Source organism: Hyla sarda, chromosome 12 (genome assembly GCF_029499605.1).
Source record: "Hyla sarda isolate aHylSar1 chromosome 12, aHylSar1.hap1, whole genome shotgun sequence".
NCBI lineage: Eukaryota > Metazoa > Chordata > Amphibia > Anura > Hylidae > Hyla > Hyla sarda.
The window spans coordinates 25,776,146-25,803,536 of record NC_079200.1 but is presented as its reverse complement, the minus strand read 5'-3'; the positions used below and the strand labels follow the sequence as shown (position 1 = coordinate 25,803,536).

Genomic DNA, 27,391 nt, shown 5'->3' with positions numbered 1-27,391 from the left:
ATTTCCCCAACAGTAGCAAAACTACAACTCCCAGCATGCCCGGACAGCCAACGGCTGTCCGGGCATGCTGGGAGTTGTAGTTTTGCAACAGCCAGAGAGACACTGGTGTAAATCTAACCTAAGGCCACTTGAATCAGTCATTTATAAATGGATTACGGTTGTCATGTCTTGCCGCTTTTTAACATAATGAAGGTAAGGTCTGTTTCACACAACATTTTTACGTGTATTTTTGCGTCGGGTGTCCCGCCGAGGGTCTAATGACCTGAACTGACGGCTGACCGTCATCGTATTATAGACCTAAAATTACCCATGAAATACACCTATGTGAAACCGGCCTCAGCTGTATGCCGTCTGCATAGAAGAGTTCTGCATAAACAATACAACTATAATAAATGACTGCATAGTATACGAGAATCAAAAAGTATCTCGAGAGGTTCAGCGTCAAATACAGTTGCACAGGATTTTAATACTAGAATTTATTAGATGATATTTGCAAATTACACTTTTTTTTTTTAATCCAGTATCCAATGTAATATTCCCCCTCCATGTCATGAAACTCATGTTCACTTTCACTTTCACTTTCACTTTGGCGTGTCTTTCTGAGCCCAAACAAAAAATATCCCACTGACGTCATCTACACCTACTTTCATGCTAGGAGTCATGGAATAGGTGGAAAACTCCCTAATAATGCACTTTGCTGTGCACAGCGCCCTCTTTACTATGTCTTCTGTGACGGGCACCACACTCAGCCGCGCCTCTCCGGCTAGGTAGTAGGACTCCTCTAAAGCCCCGATCCATAAAAAGTGGCCCTTTGGTTTCAGGAGCCCGACAACATTTTCAAGAGCCTTCTGAAAGGCCTCTAAGTCGGGGCTGCAAGCTTCAAGGCAGAAAGAAGATACCAGGCAGTCTACTGATCCGCTGGCCAGCTCTCCTCCTAGCGGACCAGACCGATGGACATCCACTGGGATCACCCGAGACACGCGTTCGCGGAGCCGTTTTTGCTTCTCTTTCCAGGGCTCTCTGCAAAGGCAAGAGGGGAAAACTGATCAGTAAAGATAAGGCCGGGTTCACACCACGTTTTTGCACCACAGTTCCCGTATACGCTTTCAATTGGAAAATCGTACGGAACCGTATTGAAAACCGTATGCATTGACTCTCCATTGAAAACCGTATGCCAAAAGATGCATCCGGTTGTGTCCATTTTGCATCCTGTACGGTTTTGTCAGATTTTTTTTCCCATACCCAAAACCGTAGCCTACCGCAGTTTTTGGTCTGGGTGAAAAACCATATTGAAATGTATAAATTTTTTGTTAACATGGGAGTCAATGGGAACCGCACAGAACTGTGTTTGCACCATACGGTTTTTGACTTTGCACAGTTTTTTTTCTCTTGGAATTTCAATCAAACAAGTGAAACTTTATTCATAATGGAGTGAAAAGTTAAAAACGTATACAGTTGTTTCTTTAAACGGATACAACTGGACATCATTTTTCAAACCGTATATGGGTTAAAATTTGTACACGTTTTGACACAGTTTAGTCCGGTTTTGAGGAAACTTTTTTTTTAGCAAAAACCTGATACGGGAACTGTATTGCAAAAAACGTGGTTTGAACCCAGCCTTATGCTGCAATCTAAAGAAAGACTGGGTCAGTCTTCTCAAGCAACAGATAAGGATCCTATGGGGATGGATATCTGTTTAAAGGAGTACTCTGGAGAAAAACTTTTTTTTTTTTTTTCAATCAACTAGTGCCAGAAAGATAAACAGATTTGTAAATTACTTCTATTAAAAAAATTATCTTAATCCTTCCAGTACTTATTAGCTGCTGAATACTACATAGGAAATTCCTTTCTTTTTGGAACACAGTGCTCTCTGCTGACATCATGACCACAGTGCTCTCTGCTGACATCTCTGTCCATTTTAGGAACTGTCCAGAGCAGCATATGTTTGCTATAGGGATTTTCTCCTACTGTGGACAGTTCTTAAAATGGACAGAGATGTCAGCAGAGAGCACTGTGCTCGTGATTCAGCAGAGAGCTCTGTTCCAAAAAGAAAAGAATTTCCTCTGTAGTTAGTATTCAGCAGCTAATAAATACTGGAAGGATTAAGATTTTTTTTAATTGAAGTAATTTGCAAATCTGTTTAACTTTCTGGAACCAGTTGATTAAAAAAAAAAAAAAAAAAAAGTTTTCCACCGTAGTACCCCTTTAATAATGAAAAAACCTATTCATCTGGATAGCAGTATAACGCCATGTATATAAGATAGTAAGGGGAATAGGTGCATTATGGGGTAAAGGTCCCTATTTACACTTGATACTGAGAGTGAGTGCTAGTGTTGATTATTGGTAGTTATCAACTACCCTCCTGGATTTTATATTTCAGATATCACAATGTTGGATCCCCTACACATTTGGGCAAGGTATAGCCGGAAAATACAGGAACTATACATGCATCATGTGGACTCGGACTTCTGTCAGCCAAAAAGAGCAACACCCAGAGCAGTGAAGACAGCAGGTCAGGATCTGTGTATAGATGCCAAAAATAAACCCCCCAAAATGGCCGTATTTTACAGCTTCAAAAAGACCCAAAAGCAAAAAAATTAAATAAAAACGCTTTGTGGGAGATTTATCAAAACCTGTGGAGAGGCAAAGTTGACCAGTTGCCCATAGCAACCAATCAGATCGCTTCTTTCATTCTTAACAAGGCCTGTGAAAAATGAAAGAAGCGATCTGATTGGTTGCTATGGGCAACTTGTCAACTTTGCCTCTCCACTGCTTTTGATAAATCTCTCCCAGCCCCCCCCCCCACCTTGTGCTTTAAAAAAAAAAAACTTTTCTTGAGATGTATAATATGGCCCAAAAACGTTGTATGCGCTGAGCCCAACTCAGAAAAGCCGCGTAGCATCAAGTAAACTGAAAGGGGTACTCCGCTGCTCAGCATTTGTAACAAACTGTTCCGAATGCTGGAGCTGGGAGCTCGAGACGTCATAGCCCCGCCCCCTCATGATGTCACGCCCCCGCCTCCTCAATGCAAGTCTATAGGAGGGGGCGTGACGGCCGTCACGCCCCCTCCTATTGACTTGCATTGAGGGGGCGGGGCGATTACGTCACAAGCTCTTGGCTCCAGCATTCAGAACAGTTTGTTCCAAATGCTGAGCAGTGGAGTACGGAGTCATAGCCCCGCCCCCTCATCATGTCACGCCCCCTCAATGCAAGTCTATAGGAGGGGGCGTGACATCCATTACGCCACCTCCCATATACTTGCATTGAGGGGGCGGGGCATGATGTCACTAGGGGGCGGAGCTATTGCATCACGACCTCCCGCCTCCAGCGTTCGGAACAGTTTGTTCCAAATGCTGAGCAGCGGAGTACGGAGTCATAGCCCTGCCCCCTCATCATGTCACGCCCCCTCAATGCAAGTCTATAGGAGGGGGCGTGAGAAATGCTGAGCAGCGGAGTACCCCTTTAAGTACATAAACAAGCTTCTGCATGTCTGGAGTGTATGTCGGCTCTTAGAATGAAATGCCATTGTGGAAGACTTTAAATGGGTCCTGTACAAATCCTTAGACTGGCTGTCCTCCATCTAATTTGAAGTATTTATGTCGAAACTGGATAGTGACGTGATATATTGTGTTGTGTGTGGCTTCTATCACTCCTGCATCTAAACGGGAAATTCATCTGACCAGCCATTGACTACCCACCCTTTGCCCTCCAGCTTACAGACGTGTTCAAAGTAGCCGCTCCAGTCAAAGGCCCCTGGTTCACTACTGAGCCACATCTTCAGTTCTTGCCGATTCACCTCCAAGTAGTCCGTCATAATCGTCTCATTAAAGTGCTCAAAGGCGCTCAGCAGCTGGTATATCGTAGGACCGGAACCAATGTCTACCAGGGTGCGCCCCTTTATCTCACCTAAAGAGTACAAAAGGGATGGCGTGTTTTAATTTTCAAGAGGCAAAAAAATACAAAAATGTTACGGTACGGCTATAACTGGATTGTGCACAGGAGGCGGGCCCGCCGGGTGAATTTGAATATTCATTGGCGCTGGTCACGTGATCACTTGCGCCTACTGTGACCAGCGCCAATGAATATTCAAAGCAGGCCTGCCTCCTGTGCGCAATTCAATGGGGAAAGAAGAGATATTTGGAGGGACACAGCTCTAGACTACAGGTACGTATTTAACTCATTGGCCCCTCATCGGTCTCCTGTTCACCCACACTGTAACCCAGCGTATTTGGTTTAGTGTGGGTGAACAAGAAGACCGTTTTTCTTAAAATAAAAAATTTGATTGCTAAAGATGTGGAAAGAATTTTAAAAAAATAAAAAATGGCCACTAGGGGGTCTCGGTCTTTTTTGTTTTGCAAACAAACCTTGGTAAGCAAGTCTTTTTGATCCAGCAACTAGATATTTTGGACCCATTTGCTGATGGGAGGGGGCAGGAGGGGTGTGGTTCTCCCCCTGCTTTGCTCCCTGCTGTGCCTCAGTGCAGTGTATCAGCTAGCTTTTATCAGTGTGAGACAGTTTGCAGTCTTTTCAGAGGAGCATAAAAAGGGTTATAAAAAGCATGCACATTAGACACAGCTGTGCAAATGTAAAAATGTTTATATTTTGGCACAAAATGCAGGTATTTCTTATGTATTTGCACCACATAGGTTCACACGGCTGCATTAGAGTTATATAGAGTATGCACTTTAGGCACAAAGCTTTGCAAATGTAAATGTTTGTGCAGACCACATGACAGGGGAGGAGGAGGGGGAAGGAAAAGACTAAGCATAGTAATACATAGTTTAAAAGGTATTTTACATATAAAAATATGCATATTACTATGTATACAGGTCTTAAGGCACATTACTACACTTTTTTTTACGTTTCTTACTAATGACAGTTACGCTTGAAAGATTCCCTTTATCTCTCTCACTCTCCTTTAGTTTAGCGGAAATGCGGCACCCCATACATGGCAATGCATTTACATGCGGACTCCGCAAAAAGTATAGACATGTCGATTCTTCCTGCGGACTCTGGAATCAGGATTTTCGCCATGCGCACAGTGCAGCAGAATCCCATTGAAATCAATAGGACTCTACCGCAGCAGAATGTCCGTGCGGAATTACCGCGTAAATTCCATTGTGTGAACATGGCCTAAGGATAGGGTCACACGTAGCTCATCTGCAGCATATTTCATGCCGGATGTACTAAATCCAGTCACTAGAGCAAGCTCCCGGTCCCAGCAGCAGCGTGAAATACGCTGCGGATGCTCTACATATGACGTTACCCTAAATTTATATTGCCAAGATTTCTGTGTTTTGTGTTTTTTTTGTGTGGTTCTCGACTTCAGTGTGTGTCATAGCAACCAAAATGATAGCAGCATTTTTTAAATTTTTTTTTTAAGCAACAGGACATAGTAAAAGAATAGTGTAATTTATGGTGCAGGTATATTAATCACATCTTTTTTTTTTTCATTGCGATTTCGCACCACTTTTATTCCATTTTGCACCAATATTTAGCATTTTTTGCGCCAATGTAAAAATCCAGAAAAAATCAGGAGGGGAAATGCAAATCACACCTAACAGGATTTTATTATTGCATTTTTAAGAGACCTCCGAGTCATTCATTAGTGGCTCGAATGAGTTCCCGCGCATATGGCAGGAATGCTTTAAAAGTCTGTGCAAAACTTTCACACCGTTACAAAGGTAGTGTAAATTTTGCACCAGAATTTTCATGTAGACCCAATTATCAGCATTTTAAAGGGGTACTCCACTGGCCAGCGTGGAACTTAATGTTCTGAACGCTGTTTTCAGGCTGCAGGTGTTGGTCACGCCCCCTCGTGACGTCACGGCCACGCCCCTCAATGCAAGTCTATGGGAGGGGGCGTGACATGGCGGTGACGAGCATGCTGGGTGTTGTAGTTTTGCAACATCTGGAGGTCCGCAGGTTGTAGACCACTGTCCTATACTTTACATTGCACGGATCCCTCAACATACGATGGTTTCAACAAACGATGGTCCATTTGGAACGGATTACCATCGTATGCTGAGGGACCACTGTATTAGGTAGTTGTGCTGGCTATCTTTCCTTCTTTTTTATTTTTTTTGCATCACCTTTCTGTTATCTGTGTTATTCATTGGAGGTGACATATACACAGTGCCACAGGCTGTCCAGGCATGCTGGGATTTGTAGTTTTGCAACAGCTGGAAGCACCCTGGTTGGGAAACACTGACCTAACACGTAAGCCATTCCTAATGTATGTAGTACACCACTGTCATCATTTCTGTTACAGCAATATCAAGTACACTTTTCTTTTTCTCCTCACATTTTCACAAGGTCCCTTGTGCTGCTTTGAAAATATGCGAGAGTTTATTTTCGTGCAAATTTTGGTTTTTTTTTTCTTTTTCTGCCACCAAAATTGCAGAGTTTGGCACCAAAAAAATGTAAATCCCGGAAATTTCCAATGGAAGCATCTTAAGTAATATTCCACAATTACTAGTGCCCAGAGAAGTGATATCTGTGTGGATGAAACATGTCTAGTACAGTGACCATAAAAAAAACAAAAACTAATATTTTAATCAATTATTGAAATATACATATTCATTATTGGCAAATGATAATAATAAAAGAAAAATTATATATATATATTTCCCCCCAAAAAAAAAAAAAAAAAAAAAAAAATATATATATATATATATATATATATATAAATTCCCTCATTTTCTTTTCAAAGAATGCATAATAAGTGAGGAATTGAAAGTCTGTCTTAGAAAATATGGTTCGTATATAGGGGGGGGTGGGGTGGAATTCATAGTATGATGCCAATAATGGTCCCGTAATAAATATACGTGATTGATAGAATGCGGAGAACTCACCCGTGGCGCACGCCTCGTGAAGTCGACGCAGTTTCCAACACATGACGCTGTCCTCGCTTGAGAAGTCGGCCCGCGGGGGCACATAGTTGTTCTGTAGGTAGGCTCTGGGGTTGAATAGCTGGTAGGACTTAGCGACGGCCTGGATGCTGCTCATATTGGAAGGGATAGATAACACTGCCCTCAAATGGGCTGCGCGCACCTTTATAAGACGGAGGTATCACTCCCAACCTATCATCAGTCTGCATTACAGGTTTGCCTCCCATTACTCTCCATTAAGACAAAGCTCCTTAGCCCCTGATAGCATCTCTCACATTGATTCACTTTTCAGTCTCGCCCCAGGGATACAAAACAGCACAAGGGTATCTAGAAATGTCATTACTTTATCTAGACAGATGCCAGCCGGCCCCGAGCACAAGCACATACATCTAGATTTCCTTTTCTGTAAACATATGGTACAGATTTCTTATATACAATACAGTGTGCCCATGAATTCTCCAGCTGTTGCAAAACTACAACTCCCAGCATGCCCGGACAGCCTTGGGCAGAAAAGGGTTGAGCGTGTTGGATTTTCACCACACAACCCCGTTGTTCTAGAATGGATAATCCGGCGTCAGAGCTGCCTGGCATGCTGGGAGTTGTAGTTTTGCTACAGCACAAGTACATACATCTAGATTTTTTTCTTATCTATATGTATATACATTTGGACCAGATATACAATACACTTTGCCAATGAATTCTTAGTGTGCCCATGAATTCTCCAGCTGTTGCAAAACTATAACTCCCAGAATGCCCGTACAGCCTTCTGCTGTCCAGGAATGCTGGTAGTTTTAGTTTTGCAACAGCTGGAGGCACACTGGTTGGGAAACACTGCTCTGAGATGCATGGAGACCTCCCAATTCTTCACAGATGATGGTTGGTGGAAAGAAGGGTTGAGCGTGTTGGATTTTCATCACAAAACCCTGTTGTTCTGGAATGAATAATCCGGTGCCAGAGCGGCCTGGCATGCTGGGAGTTGTAGTTTTGAAACAGCTGGAGGAACACTGGTTGGGGAACGCTGGCCTAAGGTGCATGGTGGCCTTCACAGATGATGTCGGCAGAGAGAAGGTTTGCACTTGTTGGATTTTCACCGCACAACCTAGTTTTTGGATAATCTGGCGCCAGAGCTGCCTGGCATGCTGGGAGTTGTAGTTTTGCTACAATAGTTTTTTGCTACAGCACAGGTGCATATGTCTAGATTTTTTTGCTTGGCTATCTGTATTAATATGGACCAGATTTCTTATATACAATACAATATGCCTATGAATTCTCCAGCTGTTGCAAAACTACAGCTCCCATCATGCTCGGACAGCCTTTGGCTGTCCGAGCATGCTGAGAATTGTAGTTTTGCAACAGCTGGAGGCACACTGGTTGGGAAACACTGGTCTAAGGTGCATGGAGGCCTCGGAATTCTTCATAGATGATGTCGGTGGAGAGAAGGTTTGAGCGTGTTGGATTTTCACCACCCAACCCCGTTGTTCTCTAATGGATAATCCGGCGCCAGAACTGTCTGGCATGCTGGGAGTTGTAGTTTTGTGCAGCTGGAGGCACTCTGGTTGTGTAAACACTGCTCGAGCCTAGGGGCTAATTCACAATTGGGTAAAATTGAAGAGAGGTGCCCGTATTGGTTGAGAATATTATTTTTTGATATATCCTATGATTAAGGGCTTGTATACAACCCGAAACGTGTCATTGTTTCGCTTGTATTTAGTGACATGTTGTCTTTAGCTTTCAAAATAATCCATTAAAATTTTGCTTTTTTATAAATTTTTTCCCGGGAGGTGGATTCAACATTTTTTCCATTGCTTTTATCTACATGGGAAGGGGGCCCATTGCTGTCCGTGCTCCAGAATCCTACTTTGTGCCATGGGACACATCTCAGTTCAGACTGGTGGTGAGCTGACCTGTGTTTTTGTTTTTTTGCATGTTATGTTTTCATATCCTATGTAGGTTACTATGTCTTGTGATGAGTCTACAGAATGAGCTCCATCATTATATTTGCTGTTGTCATCCCTTGAGGCCCTGAGTTTGCCAAGGATGACGAAAATTTGGGTAGTAAAGGTCTACCCATTCTTACCAGCTCCTACCACTAAAAGCATCAGAAGACAACATGATATAAGGTGAGGTACGCATGACCATGGCCCACATTGATACAATTATCTCCCTTTTGCACACATACTTAGGCTACAAGTACAGTGCTTCCTTAAAGCGTACCTGTCATAGTGCAAAAACAAAAGAAGAAAAGTGATATGTTACTCAGGACCCAATCCTGATCATGTGCATATAATTTTTATGTGTCTCGGACCTATATATCCAGAGATATAAGCATTTATCTGCTGGTGAGTTACTTTTTCATTGTGCAGGCTGGAGGGGGTGTGTCAGTCTGTCTCCCTCACAGGAGCAAGCCTGTGCAGTCAGCCAATCAGTACTCTCTACTCTGTAACCCTTTCCTTTCTGGCTTTATGCTGTGTCATGTTACACAGAGGAAGATGCTTGGAGCTTGCCTGCAGTAATCAGAAGACATTATGGTGAATTCATAACAGGATAAAATGTATAAATATAAGAATAGATCTTTATAAAATTAGTGCAAGGATTTTTTTTAGATAAAAGCATTTTTATGAATACATGTTCTATCTGCTTTATCTTCTCCTAGTAAAGCTGGATGCTAATCAGCATAGCTATCACTATGTGTGTCATTCATCTTTCACAGACACCTGAATGTCTGATCAACTTCTTTGTCATTCAGGAGTCCGAGAAAGCTTTGACTATTTCAGCATGCTGGGAGTTGTAGTTTAGTAACAACTGAAGCTGCAGTGTTTGTAAATAACTGTTTTAGAGCAGTGGTGCCTCCAGCTGTTGTAAAACTACAGCTCCCAGCATGTCCACACATCCTTTATCTGTAGTTTTGCATACACAATAGAAATCCCCTATATTGGATACCGGTATGCTTTACGGCCGGTATCCAGTATGCTGTAAAATCTAGACTAGTCTGTCTGGCTAAAAGACAGGCGACCCCTAGTGGTGGCTATTTTGAGCTTGAATTTCAGGTGAATTTTTTATATTTTTTTAACAGGTGTATATTGTGAAATGTCATATTATAAGGAGTCTTGCAATATATGAAAAGTTTTTAACAATGACAGTGCCTCTTTAAGTTACAATATTAATTGGTTCCAGGACGACCATTGTATGTTGAAACCATTGTATGTTGAGACCATAACTCTATGGAAACCTCGTAAAAAAGTGAGGATTAAACAAAAATAAGTAGATAACTAATATAGATAAAGCAAGTCCTTACATATAAAAGTAAGAAAGATCTGCTGGGAGCTGTAATTACTGTTTATGTAGAGGACAGGAGCTTCTTCAGGGTCTTGTACAGTACACAGTGTCCTAAAAAGTAACATGGAGCCGCCCTCACCTTGTGACCCAGGTAAAGAGTAGTACAGAACATGTAATACCTTCCAGTACTGTAGGAGGTGCTACAGACAGCCAGTCAGTGCATACGCTTCAGTAATACAGGGGTTTTATCACTGCAATGTCCATTCTAATTGATCAGTTCTTCCAGCTATTGACACGTTTCACAGTTCTGGACTGCAATAGCATTGTATGTTAAGTCTGGTTTTAAGTTACAATGGTTCAGAAAAGACCATTGTATGTTGAAACTATTGTATGTTGAGGCCAATGTAAGTTGAGGGATCACTGTATTCCTATGTTGTTGAATAAACAGAGGTAGACCAATATGGAGTATAACAGGACAAACAGGCCCTGAAAGTCGTCCCAGTCCATATAATCTGCCATTTTACATCTGATGAAGAGGTATTGGAAGCCTCGAAATGCGTTATGTTCTAACATTGTGAAGAATACAATAAAACTGTAAAAGTGTAACATATGACTTCTAAAGGGAGATAAAAGAGCGCTCTGTGGTGCTTTAAAAGACATATATATATGAATGAAAAGGCTAGGCATGAAAGCCGCTCACCCCAAATTGTTGTGTAACAGCATACACAACAATGGTATGCACATGAAGAAAGTGAGTGATCCGCAGCCCTCCGACTGGTATAGTCCCAAGGAAAGAAAGGGCTTCAAATAGGACGCCGGCTCCACGTGGCGCAGGATAAACTCAGCAAGAGACCAGGTAAAAGGAAGGTGGTTTAATCCCAAGATGCAACGCGTTTCACTGCAATCATGCAGCTTCATCAGGCATCAATGCCTGATGAAGCTGCGTGATTGCAGTGAAACGCATTGCATTTTAGGATTAAACCACCTTCCTTTTACCTGGTCTGCTGAGTTTATCCTGCGCCTCGTGGAGCCGGCGTCCTATTAGAAGCCCTATCTTTCCTTGTAACATATGACTTGACAGTCACTGATTTCTCAGGTGGATTCTGGGCCTGTTTTCCTTATTATACTTCATATGTAGGCTATGAAAAAACACAACCTTTGCTTGGCAAGGGTTTTTTTTTTTGTCTGAAAAAAAAAAAGCCACAAAAAATTGTTCTCCTCCATTATACAGTTTTTGTGGCATTTTTGTGTGTAATACTGTAGTATCGACATTTATTTTATATTCTTTTATCCCCTGCAACTTTTTCATTATAAGCGACAAAGACTTCTAGAAGGGTGAGAAACATGGAAATGTGCTTTTATAAATATACATTCATTCATGGTAAAGAAGAAATCATTGTGGTGGCAGTAAAACCTTACAATAAACAGGAAAGAAAAAAAAAGCCGACGTGTTTTTGGCTTACTGTTTTCGCTTACTCATGACATATTTATCTTGACAGGTTTGTCTTTTTAGAGTCTCTAAAATGAATCTTTTTTTTTTAAATATTTTTTGATATGCATGTGCTCGCCATTGTGAAAGCACCTGGCTATACGTGGATTTTCAAATTTTTGTTTATCCCCAATGATGTCTCTATTGTGTAAGGTGGGTTACAGCTAATGTGGCCACCGCTACAACCCCATAACAACGAAATAACTAGAACCGTTGTTGGAACACTACGCCAAAGAGACCCATTGGGATTTTGAAGACGATAGGAAACCTAACAGATGCAATCAAAAGTATCTAAGAAGAATGTATCGCTTGGACTATCCGGCCATTGAATTTCCTCCCCAAACCCTTTGTCACTGAAGTCCTGCAGCCTGAGGTCTATAGGTAACAGTATGTGATAAGTCATCTGTCAGGCAGACAAAGTGCAGACTGAAGCCCTGGAGCTTTCTGCAAAAACATTATGTCATTGAACCTCATTACACAAGAAATATAGTCCTGTCATTTGTCTCCTTCCTCTCCTCCGTTATGTCTTATCTCTACAATGCCTCAGCCTTAACCCATGTATGGTTTTCTGCTCTTCATACACAACATTGACATGTTTCTATCTCTCCTTCTCCCTGGATGGTCTCTTTCATAGAACAAAATGGTAATGTACTAAATTGTACGATCCTACCGCCAGGACCCCTACTGATCTCAAGGATAAGCAGGTCCTGTCCTATCCTGTGTGTGTAGTCACACTCTCCGTCAATACCATGAAGACAGAAGTCGATGGACATATGTGCGGTACCACGGGTGGTGTAGGGAAATACCTTATCACTTTGTGATGCCAGGGCACCGTTATCCTATACACGGTCCGAGGTTGGAGGCAGCTTCTTCTGGGCCACAGATAACACCAAAAGGAACACACCAACGTTACGGATAACTGCCTTTACTGACCAGTTCGGCTGTCCGGGCATGCTCAGAGTTGTAGTTTTACGACAGCTGGAGGCACACTGCTGCGGAAACACTGCCTTAGACAGTCACCTAAAGACTATGAGTTTCTCCGACTTTAGTCTAAGGTGCATGATCACCTTAAAGGGGTACTCCACCCCTAGACATCTTTTCACGCCCCTTACCATAGACATGAATGGAGAGGGGGCGTGATGTCACGGCCACCCGAAACCGGCGTTCTGAACACAAAGGTTCAGGGTGCCGTTCCAGCCCCTGGGTGCAAAAAAATAAAATTAAAATAAACATATCCACCATACCCATTACGACTTTTGCTTCTATTATGGCTCCATACTCTCTCTATTAAGAGACTTCTGTGATGCCAGAAAAAGCCCTTGGCCTTAGGCTTCTATGCTGCATGGCTAGTGGGATCGGGGTAGCTCCACTCTGCTAAACATCTATAGGGGGTAGTGTTGTAGCTATTGGGGGGTGCTGCACAGTTGCACCCAGACCCTACATGATAGAACAGCTGTATTACACTTGAGAGGTCGTGGTCTCTGTATAGGGGTCCCAGAGTACATCCCCAACCAATCATCTCTTAATAATCTCTTAATATTTACACATCCCCTTAAATTATAGGCCCCATGCAGTGTTTTCTTCTACTTTTATATTCGGTCCCAGAATAGTAACATCTCCCGTGTCAGTGCTGTTGGTGTATCTAATGGCTGGCTCTCTATTAACAGTAACATAGTGTATGATGGGGTATTAAGTAGGTCAATCTGACTGTTTACAGGGTTTCAGATTTAGGAAGGGCTTTGATGCATACAAAAATAACAGCGTAAAATAACAGCGTTCATAATTGACAAATGGAAAGTTATCGTAGAGACTAGACCTAAATTCATGGTACATTAACTATAGCAGACTAAGGGAACATCCACCTCTGCGTGACTCCCAAATGTGTTGGGTGCCAGCACCAGAAGTGTAGCAATAAATCTATGGTAATTCTCCATACTATCTGTCTTGTGACACGTCTGATTGGCCATTCATTCCCAGCAAGTATTTTCCACCTTCAAAGCTAGATCTGGATTATCTTTCTATATATGTCTTTCTCAGAAACATCTTCCCTTCTACAGTGAAGGAAAAAAGTATTTGATCCCCTACTGATTTTGTATGTTTTCCCTCTGACAAAGGATCATGAATCATTCAGAAGTTCATTGGCAAACTCCAGATGGGCCTGTACATGGGCTTTCTTGAGCAGGGGACCTTGCGGACACTGCAGGATTTCAGTCCTTTACGGCGTAGCGTGTTACCAATTGTTTTCTTGGTGACTATGGTCCCAGGGGCCTTGATATTATTTACAAGATCGTCCTGTGTATGTTCTGGGATGACTCCTTGCCGTCCTCATGATCACTGAATCTCCAGGAGGTAAGATCTTACATGGAGCCCCCGTCCGAGGGAGATTGACAATTATTTTGTGTTTCTTCCATTTGCAAATAATGGCGCCAACTGTTGTAAACTTCTCACCAAGCTGCTTAGCGATGGTCTTGTAGCCCATTCCAGCCTTGTGTATGTCTACAATCTTGTCCCTGACATCCTTGGGCAGCTTTTTGGTCTTGGCCATGGTGGAGAGTTTGTAATCTGATTGATTGCTTCTGTAGACAAGTGTCCTTTCTACAGGTAACATGCTGAGATTAGGAGCACTCCCTTTAAGGATATGTTTACACTGCGGAATCTCCACCCGAAGATATTCCAGGTCGGATATATTCCATCTGAGCAGCCGCCAGTGAAAGAACTGTGTGGTCCTGCGCCAAAACCATTGACGGCAATGCAGACCACGCATAATTCCGCCGTAACAATGAACATTTTCATTCTTTTGGTGTGGGAATTTCCACTGCAGAATTTTCTGCCACTGAAATTCCACAGTGTGAATGGGTCAGCGGAAGACCCATTCACACCAACGCTAGTTTAGTGCAGTGGAATCTCAGAGCAGAACCTACCCTAAGTGAGTGCTCCTAATCTCAGCTTGCTAATAAAAGATACCTGGGAGCTGCCGGAGCTGACTAATAGGGGATCAATACTTGTTTCTCTGAGTAAAAGGCAAATCAATGATTAAAGGGGTACTCCGGTGGAAAACATTATTTTTTTTTTTAAATCAACTGGTGCCATAAAGTTAAACAAATTTGTAAATGATTTCTATTAAAAAATCTTTACCCTTCCAGTACTTATTAGCAGCTGTATGCTACAGAGGAAATTCTTTACTTTTTGAATTTCTTTTTTGTCTTGTCCTCAGTGCTCTCTGCTGACACCTCTGTCCGTGTCAGGAACTGTCCAGAGTAGCATAGGTTTGCTATGGGAATTTTCTCCTGCTCTGGACAGTTCCTGATACAGGCATCAGGTGTCAGCAGAGAGCACTGTGGACAAGACAAAAAAGAAATTCAAAAATAAAAGAATTATTTCCATAGCATACAGCTGCTAAAAAGTACTGGAAAGGTAAAGATTTTTTTTTTATAGAAGTCATTTACAAATCTGTTTAACTTTCTGGCACCAGTTGATTTAAAAAAAAAATGTTTTCCACTGGAGTACCGCTTTAACTACAATCAGTTATTAACTACAACTCCCAGCATGCCCGGACAGCCAAAGGCTGGAGGTACCCTGATTGGAAAACACTGTCGTTACTAGTTGCAGAACTAATGGCATGGTTTTCTTCAGTTGGATATATTGTATTTATTTCCTTCCCTTATTTTCTCGCTCTAGGATTCGTGTGATATAATATTACGTGTTTTGCTAATCCCCGAATCCAAGTCTGACAGCTGTCCCCAGCATGTGTGATAGGACAAGCTGTACTGTTTGCTCTGGACTTCTTCCTGAGTACAGCACATCTATCTATTGGCTTCTGTACTGTAACAGGGAACTTTTAAGACGGGTGCTAGATTTCAAAGCAAAATACCCCGGGACATAACACCAGGATGCGGCTTTATATATCACTAGCTGAGTACCCGGCGTTGCCCATTTTTTCCTTCCTCATCCTTGTTGGGGAGGAAAATGAACAAAGGAGGAAGCTTTCAACTTCATATCCCATCCCCATATATTGTTATCATATACCAACCTCATATCTCGACCTCCTATCTCGACCTCCTATCACGTCCTTCTATCCCGACCTACTATCTCGACCTCCTATCCCGACCTCCTATCCCGACCTCCTATCACGACCTCCTATCCCGACCTCCTATCTCGACCTCCTATCCCGACCTTCTATCCCGTCCTTCTATCCCGACCTCCTATCTCGACCTCCTATCCCGACCTCCTATCCCGACCTCCTATCTCGACCTCCTATCCCGACCCCCTATCCCGACCTCCTATCTCGACCTCCTATCCCGACCCCCTATCCCGACCTTCTATTACGTCCTTCTATCTCAACCTCCTATCCCGTGATATGAACCCAGTCTTATGCATTGCTGCAATCGGCGGGTCCTGATCCATTTGAGTTGACCTTTGAGAAGTGGGCAGCGGACCTGGCGGGTTTAATGGGGGAGCAAGAGATTTTACCCTACGGTGGTCAGTACTAGAGATTTACTTATTCAGGTGAGACTCATCCTTCGGTTATATTATACTCCAGTTAGACTATCTCGTATGGGGGTCTCTACTTCGGATGTGTGTTTTCGATGTCAGGCAGATGTGGGTACTCTTCTTCATTCTATGTGGACCTGTCCCTGTGTGGACCCTTCTGGAGGGTGGTGCTACAGTTCTTGTCGGATCACTTGGAATTCCTCTATGTGTTTTCCGGTTGTCTATCTGCTCGGAGTTATTGATGACTTAGCCTCGGGCTCCCATAGGCACCTACTTATTAGATTTCTTTTGTTTTGTGCTGGGAAGGTGCTGATTATGGCCTGGAAAGATACTTCCACTCCCCCCCATTTCACGCTGGTTCAACCTGGTTAACAAGTATGTACTGCTGTACAGGTTGTTGTATATTAGCCGTAAATGTCCTAAGAAATTTGACAAAATCTGGACGCCCTGGCTCCTTAAAGGAGAGTCGGTTATCCCCCCGGAATGTGAAGGTTCTCCTGGGTAGAATGATCAGCCCTGTCCTGGTCCGGGAAGTTGGGGATCCTCCGGGACTGTGTGAATGTGTGGGTGTGTCTGTGTCTTGTTTCTGTTTAGTGTCAGCTGGGGGGTGGGGGCGGGGGGTGGTGTCGGTGGTCGTTGTGGTTCTCCCAGTCTGCCTGCTATAATGGTGATGTGCTGTGGTTCACTTCTTTCTTTTTTTGGGGTGGTTGGGGTTCTCCAGTTGAGGGTTATTTTATGTAATGTGTTGTTGTAACATAAAAGTTGTAAAATAAAACCTTTAAAAAAATATATATATCTTTACCCTTCCAGTACTTTTTAGCAGCTGTATGCTACAGAGGAAATTCTTTGCATTTTGAATTTCTATTTTGTCTTGTCCACAGTGCTCTCTGCTGACACCTGATGCCCGTATCAGGAACTGTCCAGAGCAGGAGAAAATCCCCATAGCAAACATATGCTGCTCTGGACAGTTCCTGACACAGACAGAGGTGTCAGCAGAGAGCACTGTGGACAAGACAAGAAAGAAATTCAAAAAGAAAAGAATTTTACTCTGTAGCATACAGCTGCTAAAAAGTACTGGAAGGATAAAGATTTTTTAATAGATGTAATTTACAAATCTTTTTAACTTTTTGGCACCAGTTCATTAAATAAATAAAAAAGTTTTCCACCGGAGTACCCCTTTAAGTAATTTGGACATTTGGCTTCTCCCCAACCCCTCCAGCCTTGAGTTATAGATCTCTTCCTGATTGCGTATAGGGAAAGATCCATCAATCAAGGCTGGAGGGGTGGGGAGAAGCCAACCGGGACCACCCTGATGACTCGGGGATCATGTAGCATGAAAGTGATGACAAGTTCCCTTTATAGGGGTACTCCGGTGGGGGGAAAAAAGTTTTCAAATCAACTGGTGCAAGAAAGTTATACAGATTTGTAAATTACTTCTATTTAAAAAAATCTTAATCCTTCCAGTACTTATCAGCTGCTGTATGCTCCAGAGAAAGTTGTGTGGTTCTTTCCAATCTGACCACATTGCTCTCTGCTGACACCTCTGTCTGTATCAGGAACTGTCCAGAACAGGAGAGGTTTGCTATGGGGATTTGCTTCTACTCTGGACAGTTCCTGACATGGACAGAGTTGTCACCAGAGAGCACTGTGGTCAGACTGGAAAGAACTACACAACTTCCTCTGGAGCATACAGCAGCTGATAAGTGCTGGAAGGATTAATACTTTTAAATAGAAGTAATTTACAAATCTGTATAACTTTCTGAAATTTTTTTTCCCCCCCACCGGAGTACCCCTTTAAGCCTTCTGTTTCCTAAGGTTATTAACATGCGGTGTCCTAGAAAGTGGAGCTGCAGGTCCACCTATGTATCAAGGCCCACCAATATCTTTCATGATACCATCTTACTCTTGCACCCTAAGAACCCCGAATCTTAAAGGGGTATTCCAGTAAAAAAATAAAAAATAAAAAAAAAAATTTTTTTTTCATATCAACTGCCTCCAGAAAGTTAAACAGATTTGTAAATGACTTTTATTAAAAAATCATAATCCTTCCAGTACTCCTTCATATCCTGAAGTTGAGTTGTTCTTTTCTGTCTGACCACAGTGCTCTCTGCTGACACCTCTGTCCATGTCAGGAACTATCCAGATCAGGAGAGTTTTGCTATGGGGATTTGCTCCTAATCTGGACAGTTCCTGAGACAGACAGAGGTCAGCAGAAATAACAACTCAACTTCAGCAGCTGATAAGTACTGGAAGGATTAAGATTTATTAATAGAAGTAATTTACAAATCTGTTGAACTTTCTGGAGCCAGTTGATATGAAAAAGAATTATTATTTTTTTTTTTTTACTGAAATACCCCTTTAAAGGGGTACTCTGGTGGAAAACTTGTGCCAGAAAGTTTAACAGATTTGTAAATTACTTCTATTAAAAAAATCTTAATCCTTCCAGTACTTATTAGCTGCTGAATACTATAGAAGAAATTATTTTCTTTTTGGAACACAGAGCTCTCTGCTGAATCACGAGCACAGTGCTCTCTGCTGACACCTCTGTCCATTTTAAGAACTGTCCAGAGTAGGAGAAAATCCCCATAACAAACTTATGCTGCTCTGGACAGTTCCTAAAATGGACAGAGATGTCAGCAGAGAGCACTGTGCTCGTGATGTCACCAGAGAGCACTGTGTTCCAAAAAGAAAATATTTTCCTCTGTAGTATTCAGCAGCTAATAAGCACTGGAAGGATTAAGATTTTTTTTATAGAAGTCATTTACAAATCTTTTTAACTTTCTGGTACCAGTTGATTAAAAAAAAAAAAAAAAAAAAAAAGGTCCAACATAGTACGTTTCACATTTTGAGTTGTCACATGCTGCTGTCACGATGCCGGCTGGCAGGTAGTGGACCCTCTGTGCCAGAGAGGGATTGGCGTGGACCGTGCTAGTGGACCGGTTCTAAGCCACTACTGGTTTTCACCAGAGCCCGCCGCAAAGCGGGATGGTCTTGCTGCGGCGGTAGTGACCAGGTCGTATCCACTAGCAACGGCTCACCTCTCTGGCTGCTGAAGATAGGCGCGGTACAAGGGAGTAGGCAGAAGCAAGGTCGGACGTAGCAGAAGGTCGGGGCAGGCAGCAAGGATCGTAGTCAGGGGCAACGGCAGAAGGTCTGGAAACACAGGCAAGGAACACACAAGGAACGCTTTCACTGGCACTAAGGCAACAAGATCCGGCAAGGGAGTGCAAGGGAAGTGAGGTAATATAGGGAAGTGCACAGGTGAAAACCCTAATTGGAACCACTGCGCCAATCAGCGGCGCAGTGGCCCTTTAAATCGCAGAGACCCGGCGCGCGCGCGCCCTAGGGAGCGGGGCCGCGCGCGCCGGGACAGAACAGACGGGGAGCGAGTCAGGTAGGGGAGCCGGGGTGCGCATCGCGAGCGGGCGCTACCCGCATCGCGAATCGCATCCCGGCTGGCAGCAGGATCGCAGCGCCCCGGGTCAGAGGACGTGACCGGAGCGCTGCAGCGGAGGGAGTGAAGCGAGCGCTCCGGGGAGGAGCGGGGACCCGGAGCGCTCGGCGTAACAGTACCCCCCCCCTTGGGTCTCCCCCTCTTCTTGGAGCCTGAGAACCTGAGGAGCAGACTTTTGTCAAGGATGTTGTCCTCAGGTTCCCAGGATCTCTCTTCAGGACCACAACCCTCCCAGTCTACTAAAAAAAAATTTTTCCCTCTGACCTTTTTGGCAGCCAAAATTTCCTTGACCGAGAAGACGTCCGAGGAGCCGGAAACAGGAGTGGGAGGAACAGATTTGGGAGAAAAACGGTTGAGGATGAGTGGTTTGAGAAGAGAGACGTGAAAGGCATTAGGGATACGAAGAGAAGGAGGAAGAAGAAGTTTATAAGAGACAGGATTAATTTGACACAAAATTTTGAAAGGACCAAGATAGCGTGGTCCCAACTTGTAGCTAGGGACACGGAAGCGGACATATTTAGCGGAGAGCCATACCTTGTCTCCAGGGGAAAAAACGGGGGGAGCTCTTCTTTTCTTATCCGCGAACCTCTTCATGCGTGAAGAAGCCTGTAAGAGAGAATTTTGGGTCTCTCTCCATATAATGGAAAGGTCACGAGAAATTTCATCCACAGCGGGCAGACCAGAGGGCAAGGGGGTAGGGAGGGGGGGAAGAGGGTGACGGCCGTACACCACGAAAAATGGGGATTTGGAGGAAGATTCAGAGACCCTGAAGTTATACGAAAATTCGGCCCATGGAAGGAGATCTGCCCAGTCATCCTGGCGGGAGGAAACAAAATGTCGCAAATAATCACCCAGGATCTGGTTAATTCTTTCTACTTGTCCATTGGACTGGGGATGATATGCAGAGGAAAAATTTAATTTAATCTTGAGTTGTTTACAGAGAGCCCTCCAGAATTTAGACACGAATTGGACCCCTCTATCCGAGACAATCTGCGTAGGCAACCCGTGAAGACGAAAAATGTGTACAAAAAATTGTTTAGCCAACTGAGGCGCAGAAGGAAGACCAGGAAGAGGGATGAAATGTGCCATTTTGGAGAATCGATCAACGACCACCCAAATAACGGTGTTGCCACGGGAAGGGGGTAAATCAGTAATAAAATCCATACCAATCAGAGACCAAGGCTGTTCGGGGACAGGCAGAGGATGAAGAAAACCAGCGGGCTTCTGGCGAGGAGTCTTATCCCGGGCACAGATAGTGCAGGCTCGCACAAAGTCCCCAACATCCGTCTCCAGAGTCGGCCACCAATAGAAGCGGGAGATGAGTTGCACAGATTTCTTGATGCCCGCATGACCTGCGAGATGGGAGGAGTGACCCCATTTGAGGATTCCGAGGCGTTGGCGTGGAGAAACAAAGGTCTTTCCTGGAGGAGTCTGCCTGATGGAGGCAGGAGAAGTGGAGATCAGGCAGTCAGGTGGAATGATGTGTTGCGGAGGGAGATCAACTTCTGAGGCATCCGAGGAACGAGAGAGAGCATCGGCCCTAATGTTCTTATCGGCAGGACGAAAGTGAATCTCAAAATTAAATCGGGCAAAGAACAGAGACCACCGGGCCTGGCGAGGATTCAGCCGTTGGGCCGACTGGAGGTAGGAGAGGTTCTTGTGGTCGGTGTAGATAATAACAGGAAATCTTGATCCCTCCAGCAGATGCCTCCATTCCTCAAGTGCTAATTTAATGGCTAGAAGCTCTCGATCCCCGATGGAGTAGTTCCTCTCCGCTGGAGAGAAGGTCCTAGAGAAAAAACCACAAGTGACAGCATGCCCGGAAGGATTTTTTTGTAGAAGAACAGCTCCAGCTCCTACTGAGGAGGCATCAACCTCCAATAGGAAGGGTTTGGAAGGGTCAGGTCTGGAGAGCACGGGAGCCGAAGAAAAGGCAGACTTGAGTCGTTTAAAGGAGTCTTCTGCTTGAGGAGGCCAGGACTTGGGATCAGCATTTTTCTTGGTTAAAGCCACGATAGGAGCCACAATGGTAGAAAAATGTGGAATAAATTGCCTGTAATAATTGGCGAACCCCAAAAAGCGTTGGATAGCACGGAGTCCGGAGGGGCGTGGCCAATTTAAGACGGCAGAGAGTTTGTCTGGATCCATCTGTAGTCCCTGGCCAGAGACCAAATATCCTAGAAAAGGAAGAGATTGGCATTCAAACAGACATTTCTCAATTTTGGCATAGAGTTGGTTGTCACGAAGTCTCTGAAGAACCATACGGACATGCTGGCGGTGTTCTTCTAGATTGGCAGAAAAAATTAGGATATCGTCCAGATATACCACAACACAGGAGTATAACAGATCACGAAAAATTTCATTGACAAAGTCTTGGAAGACGGCAGGGGCATTGCACAGTCCAAAGGGCATGACCAGATACTCAAAGTGTCCATCTCTGGTGTTAAATGCCGTTTTCCACTCGTCCCCCTCTCTGATGCGGATGAGGTTATAGGCGCCTCTTAAGTCCAATTTAGTGAAGATGTGGGCACCTTGGAGGCGATCAAAGAGTTCAGAGATGAGGGGTAAGGGGTAGCGGTTCTTAACCGTGATTTTATTAAGACCGCGGTAGTCAATGCAAGGACGTAGGGAGCCATCTTTTTTGGACACAAAGAAAAATCCGGCTCCGGCAGGAGAGGAGGATTTACGGATAAAGCCCTTTTTTAGATTCTCCTGGACGTATTCGGACATGGCAAGAGTCTCTGGGGCAGAGAGAGGATAAATTCTGCCCCGGGGTGGAGTAGTACCCGGGAGGAGGTCGATAGGGCAATCATAAGGCCTGTGAGGAGGTAGAGTCTCAGCTTGTTTTTTGCAGAAAACATCCGCGAAGTCCATATAGGCCTTAGGGAGACCGGTTACTGGAGGAACCACAGAGTTACGGCAAGGGTTACTGGGAACCGGTTTTAGACAGTTCTTGGAACAAGAGGACCCCCAACTCTTGATCTCCCCAGTGGACCAATCCAGGGTTGGGGAATGAAGTTGAAGCCAGGGAAGTCCAAGGAGAATCTCCGAGGTGCAATTGGGGAGGACCAAAAGTTCAATCCTCTCATGATGAGATCCGATGCTCATAAGAAGGGGCTCCGTGCGGAAACGTATGGTACAGTCCAATCTTTCATTATTTACACAATTGATGTAGAGGGGTCTGGCGAGACTGGTCACTGGGATGTTGAACCTGTTGACGAGAGAGGCCAAAATAAAATTTCCTGCCGATCCAGAGTCCAAGAAGGCCACTGTAGAGAAGGAGAAGGCAGAGGCAGACATCCGCACAGGCACAGTAAGACGTGGAGAAGCAGAGTAGACATCAAGGACTGTCTCACCTTTGTGCGGAGTCAGCGTACGTCTTTCCAGGCGGGGAGGACGGATAGGACAATCCCTCAGGAAGTGTTCGGTACTAGCACAGTACAGGCAGAGGTTCTCCATACGGCGTCGTGTCCTCTCTTGAGGTGTCAGGCGAGACCGGTCGACCTGCATAGCCTCCACGGCGGGAGGCACAGGAACAGATTGCAGGGGACCAGAGGAGAGAGGAGCCGAGGAGACGAAACGCCTCGTGCGAACAGAGTCCATATCTTGGCGGAGTTCCTGACGCCTTTCAGAAAAACGCATGTCAATGCGAGTGGCTAGGTGAATAAGTTCATGTAGATTAGCAGGAATTTCTCGTGCGGCCAGAACATCTTTAATGTTGCTGGATAGGCCTTTTTTGAAGGTCGCGCAGAGGGCCTCATTATTCCAGGACAATTCTGAAGCAAGTGTACGGAATTGTACGGCATACTCGCCAACGGAAGAATTACCCTGGACCAGGTTCAACAGGGCAGTCTCAGCAGAAGAGGCTCGGGCAGGTTCCTCAAAGACACTTCGGATTTCCGAGAAGAAGGAGTGTACAGAGGCAGTGACGGGGTCATTGCGGTCCCAGAGCGGTGTGGCCCATGACAGGGCTTTTCCGGACAGAAGACTGACTACGAAAGCCACCTTAGACCTTTCAGTGGGAAACAGGTCCGACATCATCTCCAGATGCAGGGAACATTGGGAAAGAAAGCCACGGCAAAACTTAGAGTCCCCATCAAATTTATCCGGCAAGGATAAGCGTATCCCAGGAGCGGCCACTCGCTGCGGAGGAGGTGCAGGAGCTGGCGGAGGAGATGACTGCTGAAGCTGTGGTAGCAACTGTTGTAGCATAACGGTCAGTTGAGACAGCTGTTGGCCTTGTTGCGCTATCTGTTGTGACTGCTGGGCGACCACCGTGGTGAGGTCAGCGACAACTGGCAGAGGAACTTCAGCGGGATCCATGGCCGGATCTACTGTCACGATGCCGGCTGGCAGGTAGTGGACCCTCTGTGCCAGAGAGGGATTGGCGTGGACCGTGCTAGTGGACCGGTTCTAAGCCACTACTGGTTTTCACCAGAGCCCGCCGCAAAGCGGGATGGTCTTGCTGCGGCGGTAGTGACCAGGTCGTATCCACTAGCAACGGCTCACCTCTCTGGCTGCTGAAGATAGGCGCGGTACAAGGGAGTAGGCAGAAGCAAGGTCGGACGTAGCAGAAGGTCGGGGCAGGCAGCAAGGATCGTAGTCAGGGGCAACGGCAGAAGGTCTGGAAACACAGGCAAGGAACACACAAGGAACGCTTTCACTGGCACTAAGGCAACAAGATCCGGCAAGGGAGTGCAAGGGAAGTGAGGTAATATAGGGAAGTGCACAGGTGAAAACCCTAATTGGAACCACTGCGCCAATCAGCGGCGCAGTGGCCCTTTAAATCGCAGAGACCCGGCGCGCGCGCGCCCTAGGGAGCGGGGCCGCGCGCGCCGGGACAGAACAGACGGGGAGCGAGTCAGGTAGGGGAGCCGGGGTGCGCATCGCGAGCGGGCGCTACCCGCATCGCGAATCGCATCCCGGCTGGCAGCAGGATCGCAGCGCCCCGGGTCAGAGGACGTGACCGGAGCGCTGCAGCGGAGGGAGTGAAGCGAGCGCTCCGGGGAGGAGCGGGGACCCGGAGCGCTCGGCGTAACAGCTGCGGTCTCTTGGACCATCTCCAGGATGTTGTAATGGGGAGTTTTTTCTGGTGCTGGACTCTTATATATTAAAGGGGTATTCCAGGGAAAAACTTTTTTTTTTATATATATATATCAACTGGTTCCAGAAAGTTAAACAGATTTGTAAATTACTTCTATTAAAAAATCTTAATCCTTTCAGTACTTATGAGCTTCTGAAGTTAAGGTTGTTATTTTCTGTCTAAGTCCTCTCTGATGACACCTGTCTTGGGAAACGCCCAGTTTAGAAGCAAATCCCCATAGCAGACCTCTTCTAAACTGGGCGTTTCCCGAGACAGGTGTCATCAGAGAGCACTTAGACAGAAAAGAACAACCTGAACTTCAGAAGCTCATAAGTACTGAAAGGATTCAGATTTTTTAATAGAAGTAATTTACAAATCTCTTTAACTTTCTGGAGCCAGTTGATATATAAAAAAAAAGTTTTTTCCTGAATAACCCCTTTAATTATTTGCTGTATGTAATGTATGGGGCATTGCTGTGGATCAGTGTCTTCCAACCAGGGTGATAGCTGTTGCAAAACAACAACACCCAGCATGCCCGGACAGCCAAAGGCTGTCCGGGCATGCTGGGAGTTGTAGTTTTGTAACAGCTGGAGGCACCCTGGTTGGGAAACACTGATTTAGACAGAAGACGAATATCGTGCCATCAGCGCTTCTCTCATATACGAGCCTTCTGACTTTATCCCGTCTGACATTCGCAGTTGTGGGATCCTTCACGGAAAGTTACTTTATTCGTGATGCTCCTAGATATCCGAGGAGCTGTGGGGTTTCTGATTACCTCCATTGGCGCTTTTCATATGTCTCCGACGTTGTCTAAACTGAGAGATATCCAAGTTGTGATGTGTCCGACTGTTTTAGGATTTCGTTTTTTCTTTTTTTGTGCATACACAAGTGTAGGGTTACAGGCTGCTTTTCTATGGTAGAATCTAGTGGTGGCTTTTTCCCTATCCCCACTGTGGACACGCGCACGCTCAGCCAAGCTTAGCATGCATGTACATTTGTAGGGGTAGGGTCAGGTTAGAATAGCTGTGTACTGATCAAGGTTAAGGTACGGTATATAGTTAAGCCAACTTTAGGGTAGGGTCACATGTGCTGTATTTTGCTGCGTATTCTCCTACCCGTTGAAGTCAATGGGTAGCAAATTATGCAACTGATTTTGCTGCCCATTGACTTCAACAGGAAAAAGAACCCCAGCAAACTACTGCACGTGCGACCCTACCCTTAGAGTTGGAGTTACGCCAGGGCTACACTGCAATGTTTTGATGCGCTATGAGATTGACTGACAGCTGCAGTCCACATCATTGCTTACAACTGTATTGCTGTGGACTGCAGCTGGTGCCACCCTAGACAATAGCTAATTTTGCCGCCCCCTTTACTCCACCCATTGTCCTGCCCTTTGGCACACCCCACCTTACTACTGGGGTGACACACTGTAACAAATCTCTTCCTCATGCTTTTGGCTGGGCGTTTTTTTTTGAGGCAGCCAGAGTGGCGCCCCAATCAAAAGGGCGCTCTAGGCGGCTGCCTATTTTGCCTATAGGCAGTGCCGGCCCTGAACACACCTACACTGGTGGTTTGCAAACTGTAGATCCCCAGTAGAGATGAGCGAACTTACAGTAAATTCGATTCGTCACAAACTTCTAGGCTCGGCAGTTAAAGACTTTTCCTGCATAAATTAGTTCAGCTTTCAGGTGCTCCGATGGGCTGGAAAAGGTGGATACATTCCTAGGAGACTCTTTCCTAGGAATGTATCCCCCTTTTCCAGCCCACCGGAGCACCTGAAAGCTGAACTAATTTACGCAGGATAAGGCATCAACTGCCGAGCCGAGAAGTCCGTGACGAATCGGATTTACTGTAAGTTCGCTCATCTCTAATCCCCAGTAGCTCCTGGCTCTCAGTGCATGATGGGAGTTGCAGTTTAGTAATAGCTGGTGGGATCCCACTGATTTTTCCCATCATGTCTCCGTTTTAAGGGTACGGTCACACGAGCGGATCCCCAGCGTATTTTACTCTGCGGATCCACCGCTGAAGGACCGCTGTATGCTGATGTGCTTGCTCGGAGTGGCAATACGCAGCTACGAGCAGACACACTGCGATGTGTGAGTCGCCGCGCATGCGTGCTGCCATGTGCGAGTATACTGCGCATGCGCGCTGCGACTCGCACATTGCTTTGTGTCTACTTAAGGCGGCGTATTGCGGCTCCGAGCAGGCACATGTAAAGGCAGCATACAGCGGTCCTTCAGCGGTGGATCCGCACCATAAAATACGCTGGGGATCTGCTCGTGTGAACGTACCCTAAAAGTGTATCTACAATGTCCCCGCAGTGCACAGGGGGTTAATATCTATTTCTCGCCACCATGTGGTTTCTAATAAAGAGCATGTTAAATCCCCCTCTTGGCTGAGTACATTCCGCTAGGTGCGAATTCCAAACAGCGGCCAACTTTCCAGCCGGCCGCTGGGACAACACATGTAAACAGTGGGATTAAATATATCCCTCCCCTCCCCCACGAGTTATCTTTTCATACAGGACATTAATAGATCAATTATTCCCACATTGAAATTTTCATCATCTGGCATCTACTTACTGTACATCAATGGCGCTGTCTTATGTACGGGGATTATTGCAACCTCTGCACATCTTGTGCTGTTAGCTGCTCGGAGAGATGAGCGAACTTACAGTAAATTCGATTCGTCACGAACTTCTCGGCTCG

General features: G+C 45.1%; 1 protein-coding gene across 2 annotated transcripts; it reads right to left on the bottom strand.

Moving 5' to 3' along the window:
* Nucleotides 1–488: 488 nt before the first annotated feature.
* PNMT (phenylethanolamine N-methyltransferase) lies at nt 489–27,391 on the bottom strand. 2 transcript variants are annotated; one of them, XM_056548405.1, is made up of 3 exons: nt 27,266–27,391; nt 3,699–3,906; nt 489–1,020 (listed from the first exon to the last, which is right to left on the bottom strand). In XM_056548405.1, exons 1-3 carry the CDS (start codon nt 27,270–27,272, stop codon nt 582–584), a joined length of 654 nt encoding a protein of 217 aa, XP_056404380.1. In that variant the 5' UTR covers nt 27,273–27,391; the 3' UTR covers nt 489–581. The 2 variants fall into 2 exon arrangements, with proteins under 2 accessions (XP_056404380.1, XP_056404379.1); XM_056548404.1 differs by lacking the exon at nt 27,266–27,391 and adding an exon at nt 6,855–7,147.